Genomic DNA, 25,754 nt, shown 5'->3' on the forward strand with positions numbered 1-25,754 from the left:
AGAAGTGATAGTAGTCCTGTACGTTTGTGTAGGACCAGGTGGCAAAGAATGTCACACAGATGTCAATTGCAACTCTAAAAGATTTAGAGTGTGTTTTACGTGACAATAATGGCACAGGTGTATCGCAAAGCTTTCTTGGGAAATGGCTAAAGTTAACTGTTGTTAAACACTTGCATCACATGTTGACTGGTGTTTTGCCCCAAGGTGAATGGGTGGATTGATACTTGAAATAAATGGATGAGTATTTCTATTATCTGCTAAAAACGAAATTTGCCATTTTGGCCTCAGCATTGCTCCTAATGTTTGGCTCGAGCATAACACTGTCCCTAGTGTGAAGCTCAGTGGTTGCAGCATCATTCTGTGGAGATGCTTCTTCTCCTCATCACTATTAGATAAAAGCCTAAATGGATTGCAGGGAATTCCCGGAGAAAGGCATCTGTAGTCGTCAACAAACCGAGAATTCGAGAGGATATTTATCTAAAAGCTGAACAACCACCCAAAACACCCGAAAACAAAAAAGAAAGTAATTCAATCAAGATATGTGGCAGAAGTTACAAATGGCTTGTCGCCAACCCTCTCTGTCCAACTTTTCGAAGAATGCTGCAAATTAAAATATGCAAATCTAGTAGTGGCTTATTATAAAATTTTGCACAGCTGTAATTTCTATAATATTTGCCTCAAATAAGTACATGTTCAAGATGATAGAAATGATTATCATTTTCTTTACTTAAATTTACACAGGAATCAGTAAAACTTTTTTAATAGGGCATTATTAAGCTTTAGGAGTACATCAGTGACAAACGATCACAATTAATGGAAGGTACAATTGGATTCCGTACAATTATGTTATAAAATCTGAGAAAATCAAAGGAAGAGTAAGTGATTTTTATAGTTGTACAACTGGAGCCCAGGCAATTCAGCAGTGTCGACTGAACCTGCACCCTCATGGTTTCAATTAGAGATCCTTAGTCGCTAGATCATACTGCCTGTCATTGTTTATGGTAAAATAAATTCTTCTGATTAAACATGCCAATCCCAGTTAGGAGGGAGGATGATTTTGTACAGACAGACAGTCATATCCAACAAGGGGGCTGGTGAACAATTGAAAGTAGAAGTGTGAAAAAACAAGCATGTCAGCCAGACAAACAGGCGAGTGGCTGAAAGTTACCGGCCTTCCAGTTGCTCTTTTTTTTTTTTCCTTTCCCCTCCTTAGAAAGATCATTTATATGGAGCAGTCAGGAAAAGAGATCGGGATAAAACAACCCATCAGTCTTGCTGCCTGAAAACTGCAGCCTTAATCAGTACTTACAGCAGGGCACACTAAATAAACAGTAAGTAAGTTGTCTTGGGCAAAGGAACGTCAATGCCGGCAAGTTGCTCGAGCCTTTGCTTTGAATGGTTCTGTATTGACCTCGAGGGACCCCTAGAGGATTCCCTAATTGAAAATTAATATCGAATCGATGCTGCGGGCCATTTGCATATTGATCATAAACAACTAGGAAGGCACCAAGTATGTGGCAAATCAATAGGGCCCTTCTGTAGCAGCAAGTGCAGCACATCACATTACTGCCGTCTGCTCCAGAGGTTAATCACTGCCGCTTGTTAAGGAGCTCTTGTCAGGTAGAATCCAGCCACAGGGGTTCATTTTCACTATCCTTAGGTCTGAAAGGTTGGGCCGAAAGCCTCAAGCTGCAGTTGAGTTTGGAAAAACCCTTTCAACTCTCACTTACATTTAGGTCAAAGCATTGGCCAGCCTGGTGGGTAAATGTTCACCTGTTACATGTGGTGGATCCATTACGTAAAACGTAGCAGTGTATCAGTGAAGGGTAGGTTTGACAGCTTGGTTCAATGATAACACGTGTCTGCAGGTTCTGGGCAGGCAAAACTGTCACCATTTATACCTCAACTCAAAAGAAGAAATGGCTCCAAAAAGCAATTCTCGTTCTGATTTCTAGGAAAAAAATCACTTTGTGTTTTTGATGCAAAGGAGAAGCATATTGCAGAGATTATTATTCAACACATTTACTTTTTTCACAGAGTCAAAGTAATGCTTTCCATATGCTCTTGCTTCTTTTGACCTTTAGCTGGAGTCTGTGCCATCCACCTATTGCCTGCAGATGGTATTTACTCTGCCGTCTTTCATTAACCAGTACGCTACCAAATTAAAACCACAGCATGCTCCTGTGTCCACTGCGGCATTTCCCCCATCTCCTTTTTTCGTTTTGTGTGTATGCCTAAATGAAGAAGAGTGAGACGGATGGGGTGAAGCTTATCCTACAGTCTATGAAGGCAAGCCCATGAATTAATGGCACTATGTATTTGGCCTCCCCCTGTACTGCGGACTGGGCCCAGGGAGCCAGCCTGCATCTTATTACTTCATTACAAGCTCTTTCATTGACTTGGCTGCACTGAACTAATGAACTGAGGGTGTGGACAAGATCACATAATTGGGAGAAGTGAATTCTTATCACAGGCCCTCTTTGAAGACAGAATGTTCAACTAAACATGGCATGTGTGCAGAGAAGGCACAGCAGTGACCCTGACCATGCTGCCCTATTGCCTTATTCATATTTATTTTTGTGCCCCTTTTTAACTAGGTTTACTTAAACCTATAACACCTTAAATTATGAGTTTTAAATTACAAATGAGGTGAGGTTTTGCCATTTTCCACCTGTTGACTCCGCTTTCATATTAGTTTTCCTATGATAATATTAATACTGACAAGCAAAGGGCTTTCAGTGTACTGTAGTTTGTGGCTTCATAGTACAAGAAGAGTCAGCTGAAAGGTTTCAGTGGACAGTGTGTTCGTGGTTCAGGTCTGGACCACATGGCCTTTTTTTTGTATTCTCTACTGTCAGTAGACTTGAGGTCTGGACCACAGATTTCAATGTAACCTTCTGGTCAGTCAAGCCATGCATTTGTTGCCTGCTATTACGTGTGGACTTTATCTCTCATATTGAGTGATATCATTTAGCTAGTAGGTGTGGCTATTTATGATGAAACATCTAATTAGAACATTAGTTATTCAGCCCAAATAGCTTGTCAATCGTATTTACTTAAGATTGTACAAAATATCATCAAGCTCAGATCTGAAGGTCCCTCAAGTCCTGCTGTCCACTACACTACTTGATAATGAAATAAAATGGTTAAAAACATAAAAATTGGAAATGTACATTTAACTTTAAATGGAGCTTTGTCTCACATCATTCTGTTTTAATGTATTGAAGAGAAACACCATTATACTGTTGTGTATTTTGAACATCTTAGCTGGGTTTATCCAAAGGACTACAACTCCCAAGTGTAAAGACTACAAACCAGAGTCATGTGACAAGGAAAGCCTTACTAATCAGTCACAGCACATAAGAAGCATGCAATATAAAGTTTTCTTTCACCTTGCCGTCTGATGGAGATGCGCTGGGTATTTGCTAGGATTCTTTACATCAGGGTCTAAATGAAAGTGGTAAGTGTGGATGCTTCCCAAAAAATGGAATGGTGGAAGTCAATGTATTTTAATTTTAAAGGGACAGGGCACAATATTATTGAAACCAGAGAGAAAAAAGTTTAGAGTATGATAGAGCTGCCTTATTCTCTACTTGACTCTATCTTATTATGTTATAGTGATCACCTTGCCTGTACAAACTTCTAAGAGAAAAATAAATGTAGTTTTTAACCTGGTGAAACAAAACCACATTTCTTTAAAGAATTGAGGATAGTGTTTTTTATTTTCTTTTTCTTTTTTAAATCTCACCTTGACTTCACTAAATAGACAGGGCAACTCCATAGTGCCAAACCAATTTTATCTTATGGCACTGGGTTTCTAGGTGATCTTATTAATCTTCTGCCCTGCCTAAGCATGACTGGCATGGTCTTCAAGCTCATTTCCACATCTTTCTGTGGATTCAGCAAAAAACAACCAAGCCTACCGTTCATTTCACAGATGTTGCTGATGTGAACCTGGGACCATTAAGCTAACAGTTTCTCCTGAAACCTGGGATGTAATATCAAATTATCAAGTAGTGCAATATTTTTTATCTTTTACAATATTTCTATGCTGCATGAATTAATAAGATCACTTAGCAGCTCGACTGCTTCGTCTCTGAGTTTAGCAACACCCTTTTCAGTCTGTTTTTAAGATTTCTAGCCTGAAACTATCTGCAGTCTGGATAAAAAGAGATGTTTTAGCATTCATATATTGTATTGTTGATGTGGCCATCTTGCTTGCTTGCCTGAGACAAATGTTGATGCTGCATTGTGTGCCCAGTTTCAAGCACAGAGGAGTCTTGAGAGAGAAGGAGCAAATTATAACTGCGAACGCCTGTAAAGTGCGGATATTTCGGGGCTCAGCTAAGAATTAAATCTCCACGATTGTCTGGCTGCAGTTAAAAGCCCAAATAGTGTGCAGTCGAAAATTGAAAAGAAATGAAGTGCGCTCACTTGACATGTGGTGACCCCAGCTGGTGGAGCTGAATACGGGAGAGCTGGCGCTGGAACTGCAGTCAGTTTAGATTATCGGGATTCAAGGAGGGAGAGAGAGAGAGAGAGAGGTGGAGGTAGTGGGGAGGGGGGCCGGTGGATGGAGTAGTAATGGTGGGGAAGACAGTTATTGAGTCTAAGAAGTCGAACTCTTCTTACACTGACAAGATTATCTGGTTAGTCAGTGGAGAGGTCGCTCAATTATTGTCGATCTTCTCCATGGCTAACCTGTGCTTTATATAGCTGTTTAAGGTTACATACATTGTGAATTCATTTTGCAGAATTTACATAATACAAAACAAATATTTTCTCATATAAGCACATTTTTCTCTTTATACCTTACCTATAATTTGAATTGAGGTGCTATTTGTCTATTTGAATTACTTCATATCCAGAAAGTAGTTTATTGTGATGTGGATTATGGATCAAAGTAATACAGTATACTGCATTGCATTTTAATTTAGGTACAGATTTAAGTGAAATATATACATTATGTGTGTGTGAGTGAATATATATATATATATATATATATATATATATATATATATATATATTTGTGTGTGTATATATGTGTACGGAGATAATGTAAACTTTGTTCCAATTTCAGGGACACTTGGTGAATGCATTCTATTGTTAAACATTCATGTAGCTGTATAAAAAAATGTTATCAAAAGGGAGATACTCCTGAAAAAACATTTAAGGGATAAGACAGACCATCTGTGAATGCCTTTGTCACACATTCCCATGATTATAGAAAACACAGTTCTAGAATCATAACCATCGAGCATGCTGCTATTTCAGCATTTGTGTCCCCTTCAACTTATTATTTTGTTGTGCTATTTTGAAAGATTTCAGGAAAGAGGAACTTGTGAATATGTGTGTTTCTTATAGAAGGATGCCCATACAGGGCGCTTTTTTTTTTTTTGGCTGAAACAGAATTTTTTTTTTTTGGTCTGAGGTTTTTAATTCCAGTCTCGTCATTCTCTTTGGAGATGGTGAAGAGACTTGCCCTATTGGTTTCTTCTGATTTTTATTTTTTCTCCGCTGGGTTTTGAATTATTTCCACCTCAATGTAGCTTTTGCTACCTCTTCGAGATTGCTGCGTGCCGGGCAGGATCATAGTCCAGGGAGGAAGCAGAGAGATTAATTTTGTAACCTTGAAATTCCTGGAGAAAAATTGTTTAAATGATTTCAAACGGAAAGAGGAAATTGCTTTTTTTTTTTTTTTTTTTTTCTTTTTGTTGCATGATCTCTGGCAGAATGCAGTGAGCCTTTTGAAATGTAGGAGATGCATACAAAAACACTTTAGTTATTTTATTGCTTATTAAGTTGCAAATATGTTAGCGGTATTCATGATCTGCCACATATTTAAACAAAAAATCAAACCAAAATGCATTATTTGTTTCTCATGGCTTTGTATCCAGAAAAAAAAAAATAGTTTAGATTGTGCAACATATTAAGATCACATTTCTCACTTGGCTTCTTAAACTTGAATAACTGAACACTGCATTTGTGTAATATTCTACATATATTATAGTGATCTTATAAGAATAGGCCACAAGCATTAATGCATTTTGCATTATTGAATGTTTAATATAGCAGTAATGTGGGTCCAATTTATTCTTGAAAGAATCCCCACCAAAAGTAGAAAAACTGAGCAAATGTTTATGATGATAAATAATCTCTGGTAGCCGGACACTTGCCGCACATAACCTCTTTGTGTTGTTTCATGCCAAATCTTGCTAAATAATTTATCTCTTCTATGGAGTGACTTGAACAATCTTAACAAGCGCCGGAGATGATCTGCTGTTGTGAGTGTTCCTTAGCCCGGCTGGATGCAGACTGGGTGTTGACCCCCCTTCGCCACCCCTGGCCCTCCTCTTTCCTTGACTTGACCTGTTCCCCTATCTAGAGCCCTCGTTTTTGAACACAATGAAAAGAAGGTGTAGACACGTTTAGATCAAAGTGTTTAACTTTTTAATTAAAAAAAAATGAAAGCAACAAGCACCCGGTTTTCCTATTAAAGAATAATGTCAAGCGCCGTAGTGTAGTGCTAGTCTGAACGTGTCCCTTTGTTGTCCTCCTGACATTGCAGGCTAATTTTTCATGGTTATTTGAACTGGAAAATGAAAGAGAGGTTTGCGATTATTTCCTATAAATGACAACACAATCGCATTACGCTCCAGTACAAACGCGAAGAGGATATTGCCTTTTCATATTTCATGTGAGAGTAATGGAAGGGATATGCAAAGAGAATGAAAGAAAGAAAGAAACCATCAGTTGTTTAATTTTTATTAAAATGAACGTGAGAGAAGTTGAGTGATTTTTTTTTTTTTCTTTTTCTTTCTTTCTTAAATGATGTGTTTTATCTTTTTTTTCTGGGTTGGTGAGTTTTTTATTTCACTTAATTATTACTTACAAAGATCACTGGCATGGGAAAAATAATAATCAGACACAAAATCTGAATGAGATATAAGGTAACCAGGACTGAAATTGGATTAGAGTAAAGATGAAGCCTCGTGCTTTATTTTTTTATCAATTAAAGGCACATCATTGTAACTTCACTTTGTGGATGCTGCTGTTAGATTTACAAGATCATTCATTCTTTACAGTGCATCTTACAGAGAATACTTACACAAAAGTGTAGGTGTGCATGAGTGTGTATTTTAAATGCAATTCCAGAAGTGTCTGGTAGTCACAGGTCTGTCATCCCGTTGATGAAACTTACAGTTAAACGTGGCCACTTCCAAGGAGAGCAGAGTGTCAGAGCTCTGGAAGATACAGTAAATACAGTATAGATGCACTTTTGTTACTGTCATTGTGTGTGAAGAGGTGTACAAGTAAAGTCGGAGTTACAAAATGAGATATTGTTAGGCTGCGGACTATGAGGCGTCATCATCTGAAACATACCTAATCAAGACTATTCGAGAGATAGCCGGATAATTTAAAATAACCTGCCAGTCTGGTCCTCCCTGACAGGAGTGTGCAAGTTTTAATGAGTCTTGCAGCTGAAAAAACAATCTTTGTTTTATATAGCGCTGTTAGCAGCATATTACATCACAAGTTTAACAGGATTGCTATCAATAGCATAGTAAGAAAGACAAATCAAACAAATGCGCCACTTACCAGACACTAGGTGAGCCATGGTAGAATATCTGACAGATCTTAAACTGCCGAATCAAAAAGCAGCTATATGGACAAAGTATAGCTATAGCCTAAAAGTACAAAACAGGGTACAGAACAGGATAAAATGATAAACTATGGGTATGTGTCCAGAGGTAGAAGCTCTAAAACCTGAAGGCCATATTTCAGTGTATCAAAAAGAATCTTTTTTTTCTGTCTTTAATAAAAATAGGAAGTCTTTATAATAGATGCCGTAATCCAAAATTGAAATCACTTCTTTAAGTAGTCTAGTTGGGGAAAATATGACAACCTGCCTTACATTCTTTCAGAAATTTTTATTTATTTGTTTTCTTATTTTTCTCTTAAATGGAAGCAAGTTTGAAAGACTTTGTCTCCTGGGAGGGAAGGTCTACCGTGTATCAAATAATTAAAGTGTGTTTGTGGCAAAAGCCGAACACAGAAAGAGATGAGCTATGAACAGAAGGGCTGTGACAGTTTCAGGTTATGTGATTTTATGTCTTTTTTTTATGCCAAATGAAAAATCAATACACTTTCTGGGTTATACATATTCAGAATGCCTTCAATGTTTCCATCCCAGTGGTGAATTGGGTGTAGGGCCTCCTCTCTGCCTGTCAGAGCTGTACCATCGCATTTTCCAAGCCACTGGTGAATATTTCAAAGTTGATGTGATTGCCCTTCATGAAAACGTTAATGCCCCCTCCCTCGTCCCCCCACTCTCTATCCCTCTCTCCCTCCTTTCGCCATGTGTCCCCCCACAACCACCTCCGCACTCCTCTAGCAATAGGTGAGGCAATGCAGTGTGGAACAGCTCTGCCTGTCCGCTCTTTGTGTTAGAAAATAACCTCAAGGCATCTACATGAAATGTCCAGTGAGCCCCCAGCCCTTCACCAAGGCTTTTAGGCCAGTGCTTGGCTGGGAAATGCACATCTACTGAAGTGCTTCTTTTTATAATGTGTGTTTGTGCATCTTTACAAGGAGTCTAATGGATTTTCTTTGTTGTTTGTTATCAGGGAATTAAAGTACCCAAATGTGATGTGCTTTCATGTCCAGTGGCCAAACACTCCATTTAAATATATACACAGACGCACACACATGCTGTATGCCTGCGTGTTATATCGGCATACACTATATTATACAGTACATGCATATTTAAAACACCATTCACTCTTTGACAAACATGTGTACATTGCATATACAGTATGTGTAGATTGGTATATACATATTTTTGTGAGTATGTATTCATTTCTCAATACAGCACAAAGGTACCCGGGCATAAAGCAGGTGCCAGCCCTGGATTGGTAGTCCATTCACCACAAAACACACCGGGCCAACACAGAATCTTCATTACTGTATCACACATGTCTTTGAAATATGAGAGAAAAAGCAGACTCCACATATTTGCGTATATATGTGTGTGTATGTATATATAATAAATATATATATTATATATACACGCACGCAAACACTGTATATAATAAATATATATGCAATACATAAAGATGCATTTGCATTGTACTTGCTTTATATGCGTGTCTGTGGGTGTATAAAATATATGTGTGTGATAATGTGTAAATGTATTGAACACACATTAACAAACACAAATATAATGGACATGTGTATATGTGCACAGTATATTTTGGCATATATTATTTACATTTTAACGCATATATACAGTATGCACACATTTATAACTGATTATTTCATTCAACTTGAGTGTAAATAAAATGTCTACTCTTATTCATTATAAGTGCACTTCAAGTGACCAATGGAATCTCGCTTTCTTTTTCTTTTCTGTTGAAAGCTGGTTTTTGACATATTTAATCATTTGAATTGTCAGACAAGCTAGATGAGTTTGCAATGGATATTCTACTGGTTAGGGAAAGCCAAACTGGTCAGTGTTTTAAAAAGTTATTTCAAGGGGAAAACATTTTTTTTTTTTTCTTTCATTTTAGCAAAGGATGATTTTTCTCTTAACCATCCATTACCAAAGTGCACACATTGACAACCATAGTCCTGATGCAAGTTATAAACTGCTTTTTGCATGTGCTGCCAGTGACCTTTGTTGCTTGTGGATGCCATTGTTAGTAACATGCCAGCCTTAAAAGTTGGCCGTTCTTCTCTCCGGCTCTGGAGCCATTCTTTCTTGACCGTGCCTGGGAATTGACTCATGACCTTGACCGTTGTTAAGGGCTCGAGGAGATGAGATGATGAAGTGATGCTGTGCCTGCCCTAGTGGATCTGCACATTTTTCATTCGCATTTCTAGTAGGACCCTTAAAATGTAAATCATTTTCTGCCTGCTCTCATCTTTTATAGAAAAAATAAATAAATAAATAAACATTTTCAAGAACACGTGAAAAAAAGGAATTTACCCATTTGTAATTTTTAGGTCAGTTAAACATTACAATCCCTTTGATGTATTCCCCTAAATTTTAAAAGAGGGTAGCACAACACCCTTGTTAAATCTTACCTTAAATCCTACCACTCGTTTACCTTTTGTGCCATAGGTAATCACTCTTGTATAGTAATAAATAAATAAATAAATGGAGTTTGGGTAGCCTGACCCAAAACCAGCCCATTAATACACAAGGCCCATGGAAGTGGCCAGTGATTTTGAAAGGCTGCGGGATCATATTAAGTGCCAGAGCAGGAGGGAGGCAGCTTTGTTCTAACATTGTGGGCACAGTCCCTGCTGTTTGTCATTAACTCGGCGTTTAAAGTTTTTAGCTATTTGCTACCCTAACCTCCACCCCTCCCCTCTACACCCCCTTGCACTTTAAGCCCCATGGAGACAAAGCATTCATTCACATTTAGATTGGTGTAACTGCTCAAGGGGTCAAGTCAGGGGCAGGAGGGGAGAGAAGCATGTCGAAAGAAAGCCAGGTTAGAAACCTTGCTCATGATTTACAAACAAGCCGCGGGACGCGCATCCGTTTAGGCCAATAAGAAGGGTAAGCTGCTTCATCGTTGTAATTTGGGCGAGTGAGGTCCATGGGTTCTTTTGCCGTTTGTGCGCCTGCAGTGCGTTTTGTGGGCATTTGTTTCATGTTGCACATTCCTGTTGTTTTCATGACTGCAGTGTTCTCTTTTTTTTTTTTTGGGGAGGGGGGCATACTGTCTGTGATCTCACAACTAGGCAGTTTAGTTCTTATATGAGTGTGTGAGTGACTGTGTGTGTGCATGGGCAGAGGGAGGATTTAAAATGCCAGTCAGTACTGATGTCTTCCATTTTTGTCTTATCTGGTTAATGCACCCCAACCTTATTATTTTTCAATATTATAAAGCATTTAGGATTACTCTCATTTATCTCTAGATAGTCAGCCATTTTCTCATATTATTAATTATTATGTAGGTTGCACTTTGATTTTGATGCATATATTCTAGCTAATATTAGTTTCTGCTATCATTGACTAGGGACTTCAGTTGTTTCAGAGTATTTGCATAAATATGTGAAGGGATAGAAAATGACCAGACACAGGAATGAAGCTGCTTTTGTAACAGTCCCTTCTTAGTAATATCCATAATGTTAATTCCTTCTTATTGAGTGCAATCACAGCAAAAATGAGTTATGGTGGATGTGAACACCTTCTGCAATTCACCCTCTGAATGTTAAAGGTGGGAAGGTGTGTGTGTGTGTGTGTGTGTGTATGTATGTGTGTGTATGTGTGTGTGCTGGGGGGGGGTTTCCTGATTGAAAGAAGGGACCAATGCATGAAAGACTCCCAGCATGAAGCCTGTGTCCCATTGTCCTGCTGTACGCTTCTGTCACTTTCATTTTCCAGCACACAGCCCTGAGTCAGGCCTGCTTTGATACAAGGAAAGGTGGGGGAACGGGGTTGGGGGTTGATTTGCCAAAAAAAAAAAAGAAAGATGGTGAAGGTCTCTGGGGTGTGAAATAAGATTGCTTTTATTCAACAGAGTTGCATAAAAAAAGAAAATTACTTAGAAAGGCTTGTTTTGAGCAAATCAAAGACAGGGATCCATAATTATGATCATTCACAATGTGAGAGCACATTTATCTTGAATTAAAACATTTTTTTAAAATGGGCCAGAGTAGGAAAACACAGTTCCTATGTTCTGGCTCATGGAACGAAATGTTCTTTTGTCACATTTGAGCTGAAACATCCTGTACTTGCTATCATCTTGGGTGCTTATTTTCTGCTTGTACTTAAGGATAACTTAGTTTTTATTCTTTTGTATTAGATTATTTTTGTATTTATGCATAATGATTTCCATTGTTGCAATACTGTGTTGTTTTCAAAAGGTTTCCTTTTCATGTTTTCGAGGATCTCTGGAGCATCTTCACCTCAGCGCTGGCTCTGTGACGATTTCTGTGTTCGCCTGGGCCTTGCTTGCTTTCTCTTGATGAGGAGAGGGTGACACCTATGGGCCAGTTCTAAACTTGCAGTACAAGACAGAGCTAAAGTAAAAAAAAAAAATTTAAAAAGCAGGCTTAACAGAGTGGGGCATGAGCACAGATAGCTTTTTTTATATTTCAAACTGTTTACAGTCTCCTTGTAGTTGAATGTATTTGGGGCAGATTTCAGACGACGAGTGCTGTAAGCACATGTTGACAATACTGCGTAGAATTGAGAAACTACACGTTCCAATTGACCTTGGCCTTGACTGTCTTCGAAGGCTATTTGTTCTTGCTCTTCAAACTCTTTTTTTCCTCCTGTACAATGCCACTGGTAATTATTATATGTACATGCTTTAGAACAATTCCTGTGTTTTCTTTTAATAGTTTGCAGCCTTGTGATTCACACTTTGAATGTGTTTATTGATGTCTACTTTATTAATTATGTTTCTTTCTTTTTTTTTTCTTTTTTTTTATTATAAGTGTTTCTCCATTTTCGCTTTTGACCTCTTTTATAATTATCACCCTTAGGTGTTTACCAATTGTGAAACGTTTTCATGAAAGCGGCACCCAATCTTCTTTTCTCTCGCAAAAACATTTCCTCAGGTGTAAAACATCCTAACAAGCCTGCAGTGCTGGAGCGATTCCTCACACCTCAGTGCCGTTCCATAATGGTTTCTCTCAATTTACACCAATGATTGTGCATGCTATTAAGTTTCTTGGCTGGATTGCACTGGTTCTGTAAGGATTTTTTTTTGGGTGTAGACCCCCATCTTCATTCCTCTCTCCTTTTTTTCCCATTCCTCTCTTTCTTTCTTTCTCTCACTCTCTTTCAGATAGGATGGGTCCTGCTGGACGGAAATTGGAGGTTTCCATGGAAACATAATAGAAACATGCTCAATAATAGAACAAATATGCAAGTGGGATCTTGGGAACACTTAAATTTGATTTTTACTCCTAGCCAGTTATCCCACTTAAATACTTTTATTTAAAACACAAGATCTGGGCATTTGCAGGGCAATAATGCCTAACAATATAATCCATACACCAATCCGTGGCTTTAAAGCAGAAGCCTTGCTGCATGGAAATAAGCTTGGATATGAAACCTGTGTCTGCCGTTTATTTTGAATTTGGACCAGGAGTGAGAGGCCCTAGAATCTATGATGCAATATTGCGTAGGAAAAAAAAAACAACAAGCCCTAAATTATGTACTGTCTGATAATAAAATGGGAGAGTTAGTTACACCAAAGTAAGCTCATTTACAAATAGGTGAAAACTTCTCCCTTATTTAATCATGGAAGTCTCATTTGGAAGTATGTCAACAAAGTTTGGAGAGGAGCAGAGCTTCCCAGTGATTGTGACTTGTCTCTGCTTGTTATTGCTTTGTCTAATTTAAATCCCATTACCTTCCAAAGCAGCTTTTAAGACCTTCTGTATGCTTGGTCCTCCATGTAAATGAAGGCATATAATAAACAATAAAGAGATGTTTTTCGGTCCATTATATGTTTCTATGGCATAATATTGAGATGATCAACGTATTATCATTTATTTTTGTGCTTAAAAGAAAAAAAAATAATTGTCTCATATTTCAGTCTCAGAACCAGCAGATATTGTAGATCTGGGTTACGCTGCGGGCACCAGTTATGCTTATGCCTTGAGAAGGCATGCAAGTTTAATTTAGGCTCTGGAGTGTGAGCTGTAACCTTAAAACAAACAAGCATTGCATCACATCACCTACTGATCTGGGATTTTTTATCCCTGAAATAAAAATAAAAGATGTCTAGGAATGAAAACAAAGCAAGCCTCAGTTTTTGCATTTACAGTGACTAAGGTTTGTCACTTCTAATTTGCATAGTAAGTGCGGACTTCCCTAAAATGAACTATTTATGGCAGTTGCTGGCTTGTTTTTATTTTTTTTTTTATATTCATCTATTAATTAACTATTTATTGCTAGTCAGTAATTGGTTTTAAATATATATGTTTTGCTCTGTACACCTTTTATGTTACAAGCCATACATTCCCTCATAGGTAAGCCAACTCTGAATTGGTTTGCTCCTTTAAAATAAATTCTGTTACCTTCCTGAAATAAATCCTAACTAGCTGGAAGAGAAGGACTTCTTTTGGATTTTGAACTTAAATCCAAAGATGGCCTACCAAAAGCCATGTGATATTTCTGAATGCTAGATGAATGCTGTGTACCATTAATTTGGTACTAGCCCCTTTTATAAACAGAGTAGCATTATTTCATATATATTTGCAAGTATTCTGTCTAGATTATAACTTGGAAGTCCTTAGGACCAAAGTATATAATGGGCTTGTGATAATGCAAATAGAGTATTGCGTCTTTTTGCCATATTTCAAACGAAATAGCAACATTATGCTTCCCTTAAGTGTTCTGCTCTGATGGGCTAAGGGGACTGAACTCCTTTAACGCTGAGTAGAAGCTTCTTATACTCCTGTGCACTATCCTCAGGAACTTACCAATGAATTACCCAAAGAAGGGCCTGTGAGAACAACGCCTATTTAAGCACCACCAACAATCTGGCAAATTAAGGGTCTATAATAAAGCCATATCTGTAAATGTTTGACCTGAACCAGAAAATGGCCATGTTATGTACATAAAACATCACTATGGCCACACTTGGGACTCACTAACATTAATGCAAGTGATCTACTCATAAAAGACTCTGGCAATGAAAGTCTACCTAACAACTTGATTGTTTTGTGTACGATTTGTTTTTTATGGCTTTCCGTAGTTAGCTGTTTTTTAAGAGTATTGCAAAATTAGATGGACACTGAAATATAGGACCTACCTTCAGTTCAAACTAAGGAGGACATTTTTGAACACAGTTACCATCAGGAGCAGTAGATGTTGTTTGCTGGTCCTGATGCTATGGTAAAATGGAGAGATGCTGCATTCATTTTATATGTATCATATAGTATGTGGAAAGAGTAATGATGCAGTAGCATTCATGTTATGATCCTTACTGCTTTGTATTCATTTTTTGTTTTTTTCTTTTCCCTTTCATTGTATTGATTACATTTCAAATGTCTTTGTAGTACAAATAGAAGTGAATAGAGCAGACACAACACTAAACCACTTCTGCTCGCCATCATATTTTCTTTAGACCAATGAAAACAAAACTGATGTTAGTGATCACTGACATTGTGTGTATGCAACTGTTGTCAGCCAAGGAAAATACTAGGTCATCTTTACATAGATCAGCTCCATAAATTCATTGGATTGGGGAGTTTCCTAGGTTTGTGAGAGAGAAGGAAGGCTAGAGATGCCCATATAAAGACCTAACATAGATCTTCACATTTCTCAAAAGTGTCAATACACATAATCAAATAGAATTCCATAAATTACATGCTTTGTGTGGAAATTCAGAGGAAGGTAATTTAAGGAGAAGTAGCAATTTGGAACACACTGCCACACAATGTAGCAGAAGCGGATTCCCTGACAGCTTCCCAAAGAACTTCTAGATGAAATATCGGAACAACAAGCTAACCAAGTGAGCCTGTTGGAGTGAATGGTCTCTTCTGATTTGTAACAGTTCTAATGTCTAAAGAGAGGACTGCTAAAGGTTGAAACATTGTGTGTTGGATAACAACTTAAGTGCATGATCTTCTGTCCTGTTCTCTAATGATCATCCTTTTTTCATCTTCTATTTGTATTCATTTAGCATTGCCAATGTTGCGATCATTTCAGAATTCTCACCAATCTACGGCCATCTCTAACAAAGACTAAAGTAACTAAACTCTTAGTTATGCAAAGCTTTGCAGCCAGCTGTCTAACACATACAGAAACTTTCCTGTTTTGAGAAATTTCACAGACATCCCGTATATTCTCACACAGAGTAAAAAAAAAAAATATATCCTCCTGTTGTGGCATTTACAGCCATCCATGAATTAGCTCTGCCATAACTCTCTGATAATCCAAGTTCATTTCACACTGTCCACATTTTTTGAAGCCCTGCTCGGATGTTGTAAAACACCCTTGTCCAAGTATTTCTTGGCATAAGTCCCATCACAGTTTTTTAATTAATTATAATTAATTGTTGTATAACAGTCTGTTTTTCTGTTCTTGTGTTTGCTTACACAATGCAATTACTGCTGTATTGGCATTCGATGCTTTATCGTAATGTCAAATGTATAGTCTATAAATGTTTATTATTATTATTATTATTATGTGGACAAGGAGATTTTAAAAATCAGTTAGTTCCTCAAGTGAATGACATAAGCTGCCAGACAAACGTCTGCTGACCATGTCTTGTCTGTTTGAATATCCACTAAAGACAGCTCCTGAGGCCACCATCGAGCAGGTGTGAGTAATGCAGACAAGGCGTCTGGAACATCTGTAAGGTGCAAAGCAAAGGAAATCAACTTTCTTTAGGACCAGGAACACTGTATGTTTAACTGCGAGAGAAAGGGAGAACAACCACAGCCTTAATCTAACAACTACTAGCCTGAAAAAAACGCAAAACAGAACACTCTGGGTTAAATTTGGTTATTTGTGGACTTAGCATTCATGTCAGCGAGAACACATCATTACACAAATGCTGTTTTCACCTGCCAAGTTTGCTTAGTTGTCTGGAATTGACTGGCAATATAAATATTTAAACAGGATATTTTTTTTGTTGTTGTGTTGTCAATATATCAATAATCCAATGTGTAGAGAGCACTGCGTGGAAACCGTTTCAAAGAACATTTAAGTACATTTGCCAAGAATTAGCTGACTTCTGTAATAACTGATTGGGCCTTATTGACTACGGTACAGTCCTCTATCGGTGGATCAATTTTGTCATCTATCAGTTCCACTACTTTTAAACAAACTTAAAGGCGAGGAGGGGAGCTCGAAGTCACTGGAGAGAAATAAATAAGATTGATGCTCATTTTATTATCTATTTTTTTCTGCTTTTTTCTGCATTACTTACAGCTGACATTATTGCTTCTCTGTTGTTTAGAGTTCATCTATTTTAAATGGTCTGGGATATTGACCAAAAGCTTTTAAAGCGGGGGTTCGTAAAACAGAGCTAGCTAGCATTAATATAAATTACAGAAATGAAAAAGTTTAAATATTTATGATTTATATTTTGCATTACCTGGGCAATTATACTGCAATGAAGAGTCAGAAATGATAAAGCACAAATCTTATTTTGAGTGACTTAGTTGACAGTTTTCTTCTGGGTGATTATTGATTTGAGGAGCAGCACAAATGCTCATATTGAAACTAACTTTTATTTTTGGGGATTTCACCTTGTTTTGCTGCATAGGAAAATGAATTGACTGCAAATAACACAAATCACTCCTTCGCGCTTGTTCAAATCAAAATGATATTAGAAACGTTTTCTTCAAAATTGTAATTCATTATCAGATCACTTTGGAATTAAAGGTTTTCATTTAGACGTGGTAAAAAAAAGATGGCTGGGGGAAGGGAAAGTAATTCAAAAATTTGAAATCTCTTCTCCTTTCCTTTGTCTCGCCGCCTTATTAAATAGCACTTAATGAAAATTCAGCTTTGTGAAGGCAAAGAGGAGATGCTGGCCCTTTAAGGGAATCAACCGGTTCTGCAGAGGTGATTTACATGTTTTATCTCTCCTCCCCCCTTAGGAGAGCTGAATGAGGATGTGGAGGCAGCTAGTGAGACCACCACAGACCAGGAGGACCAAACCAAAGACAGAGAAAGTGGGGGGGATAAGGAACTCACCAAAGGGACAGGTAAGGATAATCTTGTCATCTTCTATCTACTCAACAGAGAGGATGCAGGGCACTGCGGGCACAGAGTACTGGTCAGTGCTGAGTGAGCCCCTTTAATGTTTAGCACTGTCACACATACTCACCCATGCTGCAGTGAAGAAAAGACCTAACATTCAGTCATAAACTAGTATAGTGTCAAAAACTGCTTCAGGAAGAAGGACTTGAAAGAAAATGACATTTGCCATTACACAAAATGCACAGTTTTATAGGGGAAACACACACTTTGGGTGTGCAAGGTGAGTCGGATCAATACATGATACACCTGGACTCGCTGCTCTGTGCTGCCCTGCTTGATCTGTCTTTTATTGGACTCCGCTAAAAGAGAACCATGTGGTGTTACTGTTACTTTATTAGAAACACAGTTCCTCTGGAATGAACCCTACCAAAATAGCCTGTGTATCAGGGGCACCAATCAATATGGATTAAGAAGGAAGTACTGTACTGCTAATGTCCTCCATGGTTAATGTCACAAGCGCAAGAAGAGTCTTCACAGCGAAATTTACACCTATTAAAAGAAAAGTAAAATGTTATAAAATGAGAAAGAAATGACAGAAGAAAATGTAAAAGCTTTTAAATTGAATTTCTTGAGCCATAATAGCCTCTTTACTTCTTTTAGTAAAAAAGAAAAAAAATCTGTTCCAATTAAATTTAGGAATAAAAGCTTTGGAAACAGTTTATTGTCTATTTAAAGTTATTGCTTGTGTTGTATGGTTTGACTTTTAAGTAAAGTCTATCATTTTGCTATGAACAAGAAACGGGTGCTTTGGAGTTTGCGCTCTGTGAATACACTCCACGTCATTTACTTTAATTTACGATATGTGAGTATACCAGTACCATGGAATCATTGGTCTATTAAATAGACTTTTTACCACAATAAGTTGTATTTCTCCTTGATAAGTAAGTGTGATGATAAGGAAACATTTTTATAATAATTATTATAGATTTTATAGTTTACATTGGAATATTTCACTATTACTTTCCTTGGCAGGCTTCTGAATGAATCACAAATTGTTTTATATTTGTATATAGGGTTATATATGAATGCAAGTAACCCAAGTACATTTTAATATGTTTTATAGTACTTGCATTTAATTAATGGAAATGTTTCCAAATAAATGCCAGCCTCAGTTATAGGCACAGTTCTAATATTTCAGACAAAAATAAGTTAAGCGCCTGTGCTGTGAACCACTTTTCAGGTAACGAAGAGCATCAATCAATCCATCAGTCTTCTCTGTTCAGCAGTTTTCACAGTGAGCACAATCACAATGCTCTTTGCAAACCAATTTACAACATTTTAGTTCAAGATGAATTAAACAGGGCATTGATTTTTCATAAGAGGAGACATAGTCATTGCTGTCCAGTCAAGAAGGCACTTCCTTAAACAGCCATGTGAAAAGACAAAGGAAAATAAAAAGATGAAAGTTTTAACAAGCAACACTAAAAAGGTGGTGTTCTGCTTGGATTTGAGTGCTGGTAAAGGGCAATTCACCAGTGGGAAAGTGTAGAAGCTGGCGGGCACAAAGTTGGGACATGATGCTGTGACCTCTGTGGGTTTCTGTCGACAAGAGATGGTCTCTAATGTCAAAAAGAAAAAAAATTATACAAACAGTAAAATATTTCTAGTAGTGCCTTTTTATCTGAAAAAATATATATAGTTTTGCTAATTATAGATTTAAAAATATAAAAAGAGCTAGGAAATAATCTTAGAATAAAAAAAAAACATTGCAACAAGTGACAAAGGCAGTAATGCCCTACAAAATAAAATGCAGATGCATATTTAAAATCTTAGTTTGACATCTCTACTGATGTAACCCATTAATATGTTGTGGGAGAAAGAGTAAGTAAGTGTTTGACTTAACAGTTTATCAAAATACTGCATGTGTAAAGTCAGCTTGAAGTTAAAAAATTTCCTTTGATATTTTACTTAATTATAGTAATTTCATCAACTATTCTTACTCTGTTAGATTTGTATAAATAAACAGACGCCATTGTATCTTGATTTTGGAAAAAATGAAAACTATTTTAATATTCATACATACTGTACGCTTTATTATTATTATTATTATTATTATACTTTTAAGACTAACGACTAATTGAGGAACACTTTGCTATCCATAGGCTACTGGGTCAAGAATTAGTCAGTTTTGACTAACAAGTGCTGGACTGATGCTCCATGTTGTAGATACATTTTGTAAATGCAGTAAACAATACACACATGCACAGATACATTCATCTATTTTAATTCCATTTAGAATCCCACAGAGCTAGAATTGAACTCAACAGGTATATCATATGAAGCCAATCCGGATGGCCCTCAATTACATCAGAGAGAACACGTTTGGCTAGTTGTACTTTTTGTTGTATAGTGACTTTTATCCTCAGAGCCATCACGTGACTACTTTACACAGCAAACAAGAATACAATACAAATGACAAACTAGATTCAGTCAGTCAGTCATTATCCAACCCGCTATATCCTAATACAGGGTCACGGGAGTTTGCTGGAGCCAATCCCAGCCAACACAGGGCGCAAGGCAAGAACAAATCCCCAAGCAGGACGCCAGCCCACCGCAGGGCACAAACTAGATTACAACATCATAATTGAATCCCAAGATAAATCATATTGCCTTTGAACAATGGATGGAATCTACAACAAAAATGGAGCTCACTTACAAAACACTCATAATGGAAGACAAGGTCTCTGCTTTAGGACAACAACCGGCATGATGTAATGTCAGTTCGGCTGTTTATCACTGAAACGTTCACACACCCACCAGCACTCACTCATACTTGGTCAGTTTCAAGTTACCAGTCATCCTCACACCATGTGTTTGGCCTGTGGTGAGAAACTGGAGTCCCCCAAGGAAAGCCTTGGAAACACACAAGAACCAGAGCCAAACACTATGGAGTTCCATTGTTTCTCAGATGTGTATATATAACATAATAATTCAAAGTTTACATTTTCAAACACTGAATATGTTAACATACAGTCCTGGTAGGTTTTTGTTCAAATTTGTCATTGAGGTGATACATTGAAGAAATCTTACAAACTTGTCTCCTTGTGTTCTTAAAATGATTGCCACCATGGAAGTCTGAAAAAGTTTGACATTTTACAAAATGACTGTTTATCATGTTGCCAGAAAGTGGAGATGTGTTGTTGTATGTTCGTCAGACATGTAAGTAAGCACTTCAGTCTACTCTAGTTGTGTTGCCACTTATATAAAGGGAATGTTACATTGCATGGTAAATTTAGCACAGAATTCTTATTAATTTGTACGCAATTAAGGTATCAAAAATAGAAAATGTATAACAAAAGCAAGTCAAACAATATCTAGTGTGTTTTTTTTATAGGTTGACTAGTCTTGTAAAAGTTAACATGTTGATTGCGTTTCAAAAATAAAATAATTGTGTTATAGTAGCTGTGTAAAAGATCAACGTGACACCTATGATAAATTAATTGGTTCTTAGAAGCCCACTAAAAACCCCACATTTGAAAAGAATCTGCATTAGTATTTAGGTGGTTTGGCCACTTCTGAAATTACTGCGATAGATAGATCGGAAGTATCTCATCTCTTCTTGTGGGCTTAAAAATGTCTGCTATGGAATCTAACTATCAGGGAACTGAAACTGGAATATATTCAATCAGTTTACACATAGAGCAAGGTATACTCCATGTCATCACTTCATTCAGATAAATCAATCACGTTCTGTTGCTTATAATGATTTTGCATAACATACCATTTCAGAACTGTTTACTGCAATTGCGAGTTGTTCATAACAGCTTATCTTGCCAATCATCAGACATAAGACAGCAACCACTCCTAGGCTGGTCAGCAATCAACTGACACACACATATACCGATGCTCACACAGGACCACCTTGGATTCACTAAACAAGCACACATATCTCTGGGGAAGTGGTGGAAGGAAGGTTATGAGGATTAGGGTACCTAGGTGAAAATCTCCACAGACAAGGAGAGAATGTGTAAACTGCTCACAGAAAATGGCCAGTGGCACATTCAAATTCATGATGCTGGATCCAGAAGGCAGCGATACTTAACCACGGTGTAACTTCCCTGCCCTTGTGATGATTCTGATGTTGCGCCGCTTTGAAAGTTTCCGGTGCTCCATTTGAACAAATGGTTATTCAGTGTGTGCTGGAGCATGCAGGTGTGTTTGTGTGAGCTGTTGGAAGGGATGTTTTAAACCATTTGGCTAAACTTTTCTGCACTTCAGATGATATAACTCTGGTCAATTGCTTTATAATTGATCTTTTCCTTGAGCCACCATTTCGTTAAAAAGACTATAAATCATTCATCACATTTACCTGTTAGCTAATATATACAGACCAGTTACATAAGAGTGTTGCCTTGTAGGATTAGTGTGTTCAAAGAGGTGGGCGGAAAATGGTTACGTCTGTGAAAAGGTGCGTCATTGTTTACTTTTACTTATTATATTAGTGTGCTCATCGGCAGGCTTACAAATAAAGCAATGCTTTGTAGCTGTGTTAAAAAAAGATACACTTTGGAAGGTTGGATTGAGCTGGATGTAGCAAGTTATATCTCAAGAATTTCTATCATTACTAAAATACTCATTTATTAAAATAATTAATTGATACTATTCAGTGTTATCAGTGATCAGGGATGCAGCTCAACAGAAACTACACAAAATCATTTAATTAAGATAAATGTAGTGAGTCATATGTGCTATACACCGTTGTCAGCACAATAGGAAAGTTGATGAAATGTGTCTTTGTGTTTTAGTGGTAATAAGCAGTGAAAGGGAAGAAAAAGAAAAAAGAAACAAATATGCCCCTGCTTTAATATCATTCATTATTTAAACAATAAACATCATGTTGGCAAAAGCCGCAATTTAGCCACCTTCCTCAATAAGCAATCTGGGGGTTGTTTCTGATGCTGAATAAAATATTTATATATAGCTGGCCCCCGAGCCTTTCCTTTCTCTTCTTCTCCTTCCCTACACCTTGTACACCTAGCTAACGCACAGTTAGTGAAATGGAGCGTTTCCGCTCAAGGATGGAAAGTCAAATCACTATTAAAGAAGAAGTATTAATGTAGCGGCTGAGCGCATCGCAGTGGGGGGGTGAGATGGTGGGGGTCTCTCTGCAGTGTGGGAGAGACAGAGTGGATTGTTAATACACTTTAGTGCTGGGAGGCACGGTTGCAATAGGATTGAGCATGTTTAACATAAATGGGGGGTGGGGGGTGTTGCAGTATGGTCCGGAATAATTCCCTCCTTTCTGTCCCCTCCCCTTTTTAAATTACTGAGTCTGTAAAGGAGAAAAAAAAAAATAAAATGAAACAGGTCATCTACATTCTGACATCAGAAGCACCTAGCCAAATTGGTTTCATCTCCCCCTTTTTTTTTTAATAAATCAGACAAGGGGAGTACAGCAAAGCTGGCTTTCTAATGTCGTTGACTGCTCACTTTGTTATTCAGAAAGAAGAAAGGTTCAGTGAAATCATATTCCAGAATACAAAACGCTCATGGCTGATGTTCATTTTCTGCACTTGGGCATTTTATTTACAAGTGTCGCCTGAAGCATATCTATAAACAATATTAGAAAAAAAAATAATAACAACACAATTGTGCTGCTGATTAAAATAAGGTGTCACTGAATTTAAACATGCTGGAAAGGATAATCCTGCTAAAGAAACTTACAGAAGAATTTGTCCATTTGATCAGAAGTAGCTGATGGTTTCATAAACATATTACAAGTCACCTCTGTAAAAACGCAGCAGACGATTGTTGGTATTGGCCAGCACAGTCCACTTTCATATCTCAGAATAATTACTTAAAATTCATATATAAGTAGGGTTTTATTATTAACCTTGTACTTAACATTTTAGTTATTTAGGGCTTTCTTTGTAGTTTCATTCGTTGGATGGCAGCCAAGCCCAATAGAGCAAATGCTATCATTAACAGCATGTAATTAACTGGGTTGTTTTGTGAATTACAGAATTCTGTCCAGGTCAAGTGGATCTTTTTAAATGCTGTAAAACATGAACGGGAACCGTGGTTTGATTTAGCTTGTTTAGAACCAAAACAAGAGAGACTGGCTAGGGCAGGAATAGCAACTATCATTTAATTTTCCTGTATTTGTTTTATCATGGGTACTGTATTTGCCTTACCGGTAGTGCATAATCTAAGGCGTTCCCTTTAATAAAAATTAAAAAAAAAATAATAATATATGTGTCGAGTCCTAAAAGAATATATATTATACATAACAAAAGACATTTTGCCTTGGTGCTGCTGCAGCTGAACAGACAGCTTGTTTAAGAAATGCAATGTCTGTGCATGTCCGTTTAGGCACCACAACTGGGAAAAACCTCCACCTTTATTGTCGCATATTTTTTGTTGTTGTTGCCTCCTCTGTGTACAGTCATTATGGACTTAGTATGAAGAATTGAAAAGGCTCATTGGGACTCCCAAAACAAAACCCTCACAAAATCATTTCTAGTGTTAGTAGAAGACACATGGCTCCTTAGGGCCTTTAGAGAGGAACTGTAAATGCCAAATTAAGGATTAAAATTGGACAATATCAAGTCTATCACTGAAAGCATGTACCTATATAGAAATACATATTTTAATTGAATTAGTCACGGCTTTTGAAAATATATTTGAAATTTGTTAGAAAAAATGTCAGAATCTTAACGTGTTGAGTTTTTATTATGTTTGAATTAAATGTAGATTAATGCTGTGGAGCATTCAGTGTTGGGTTTCACTGAAATTGCAGTTAATGAAACAATGGAATATATTCTAAAATATATTTTTATGAGGGTGGCGCAGTGGTAGTGCTGCTGCCTCACAGTTAGGAGACTCGGGTTCGCTTCCCGGGTCCTCCCTGCGTTGAGTTTGCATGTTCTCCCCGTGTCTGCGTGGGTTTCCTCCCACAGTCCAAAGACATGCAAGTTAGGTGGATTGGCGATTCTAAATTGGCCCTAGTGTGTGCTTGGTGTGTTTGTGTGTGTCCTGCGGTGGGTTGGCACCCTGCCCGGGATTGGTTCCTGCCTTGTGCCCTGTGTTGGCTGGGATTGGCTCCAGCAGACCCCCGTGACCCTGTGTTCGGATTCAGCGGGTTGGATAATGGATGGATGGATGGATATTTTTATGACTGCTTGTTTTATCCTCCAGTAACACACCTTAACTGGTTTAGTTGAACAAATATATATTTTGTTCAGGTGTCTTAACAATTCTTCATTAGTGGAATCAACTAATAGAAATTACTAGAAAGAGAATAACAATAAATTACCTTTCAGGCATTTTTTTCAGTCATGAGAAACAAAATAAAGGCCTAAAGTGGAATATAATCTCCTGTAAGCCATGATCTTCATACTTAAACACCTAAAAAATATTTAGAATGCAATTGGATGTCAAAGGTAGTTAGGTGTGAATTGATACCTAAACTGTGGAGTTATGGGATATGATAGTGTCTTTCAAATAGAAATGGTATAAAATGGATTTTTCTTAATGAAATCAAAAATGCTGTGAAAACATAACCTGACAAGGCTTTACTAGTACTTCTAACTAAATTCCACAATTGCACAATTTATCCTTTCATCAAGACTAAATGTTTTAGCTGACTAGGGAGAAAATTTGGAATTTGATTCTTTTCTTTAACTCTTATTAAAGGCAAAAAATATAACATTTGCATTGAGGTTTTTCTTTAACCAGGTGGCACTCTAAACAACCAGGCTGAAGGGATTCAAACAGCAAAAACTTCAGCAAACTCCACTTCAGGCTGCACTGCCCAAACTCAGTGAGGAAGAGAGGTGTTAGTGTAATGAGCACAACTCTTAAAAAGCATGGAGAATAATAATATAACATTTCTTAAAAAGAGGCATTGTCAATGCAAACGTTATACTGTACCACATGCCAGTACTCAAGTTTAGTCCAATGTCAGTCCAAAATACTTCCGCAAGCTTCAGGAAGGTACGGCATCTTTTTAAGCAGCAGAATAATTCCCTGTGATAATATCACCAGTACGCATTATGTGCAGGAT

At 37.4% G+C, this 25,754-nt stretch overlaps 1 protein-coding gene across 1 annotated transcript in view; it reads left to right on the forward strand.

The window, feature by feature from the left end:
* Positions 1-25,754, forward strand: part of zfhx3 (zinc finger homeobox 3) — a 107,533-nt gene that overhangs the window by 51,549 nt on the left and 30,230 nt on the right. Inside the window, 1 exon segment of the mRNA XM_039763327.1 lies at positions 17,587-17,694. Coding sequence (XP_039619261.1) covers positions 17,587-17,694 — 108 coding nt within the window.

Source organism: Polypterus senegalus, chromosome 9 (assembly GCF_016835505.1).
Source record: "Polypterus senegalus isolate Bchr_013 chromosome 9, ASM1683550v1, whole genome shotgun sequence".
Classification (NCBI taxonomy): domain Eukaryota; kingdom Metazoa; phylum Chordata; class Cladistia; order Polypteriformes; family Polypteridae; genus Polypterus; species Polypterus senegalus.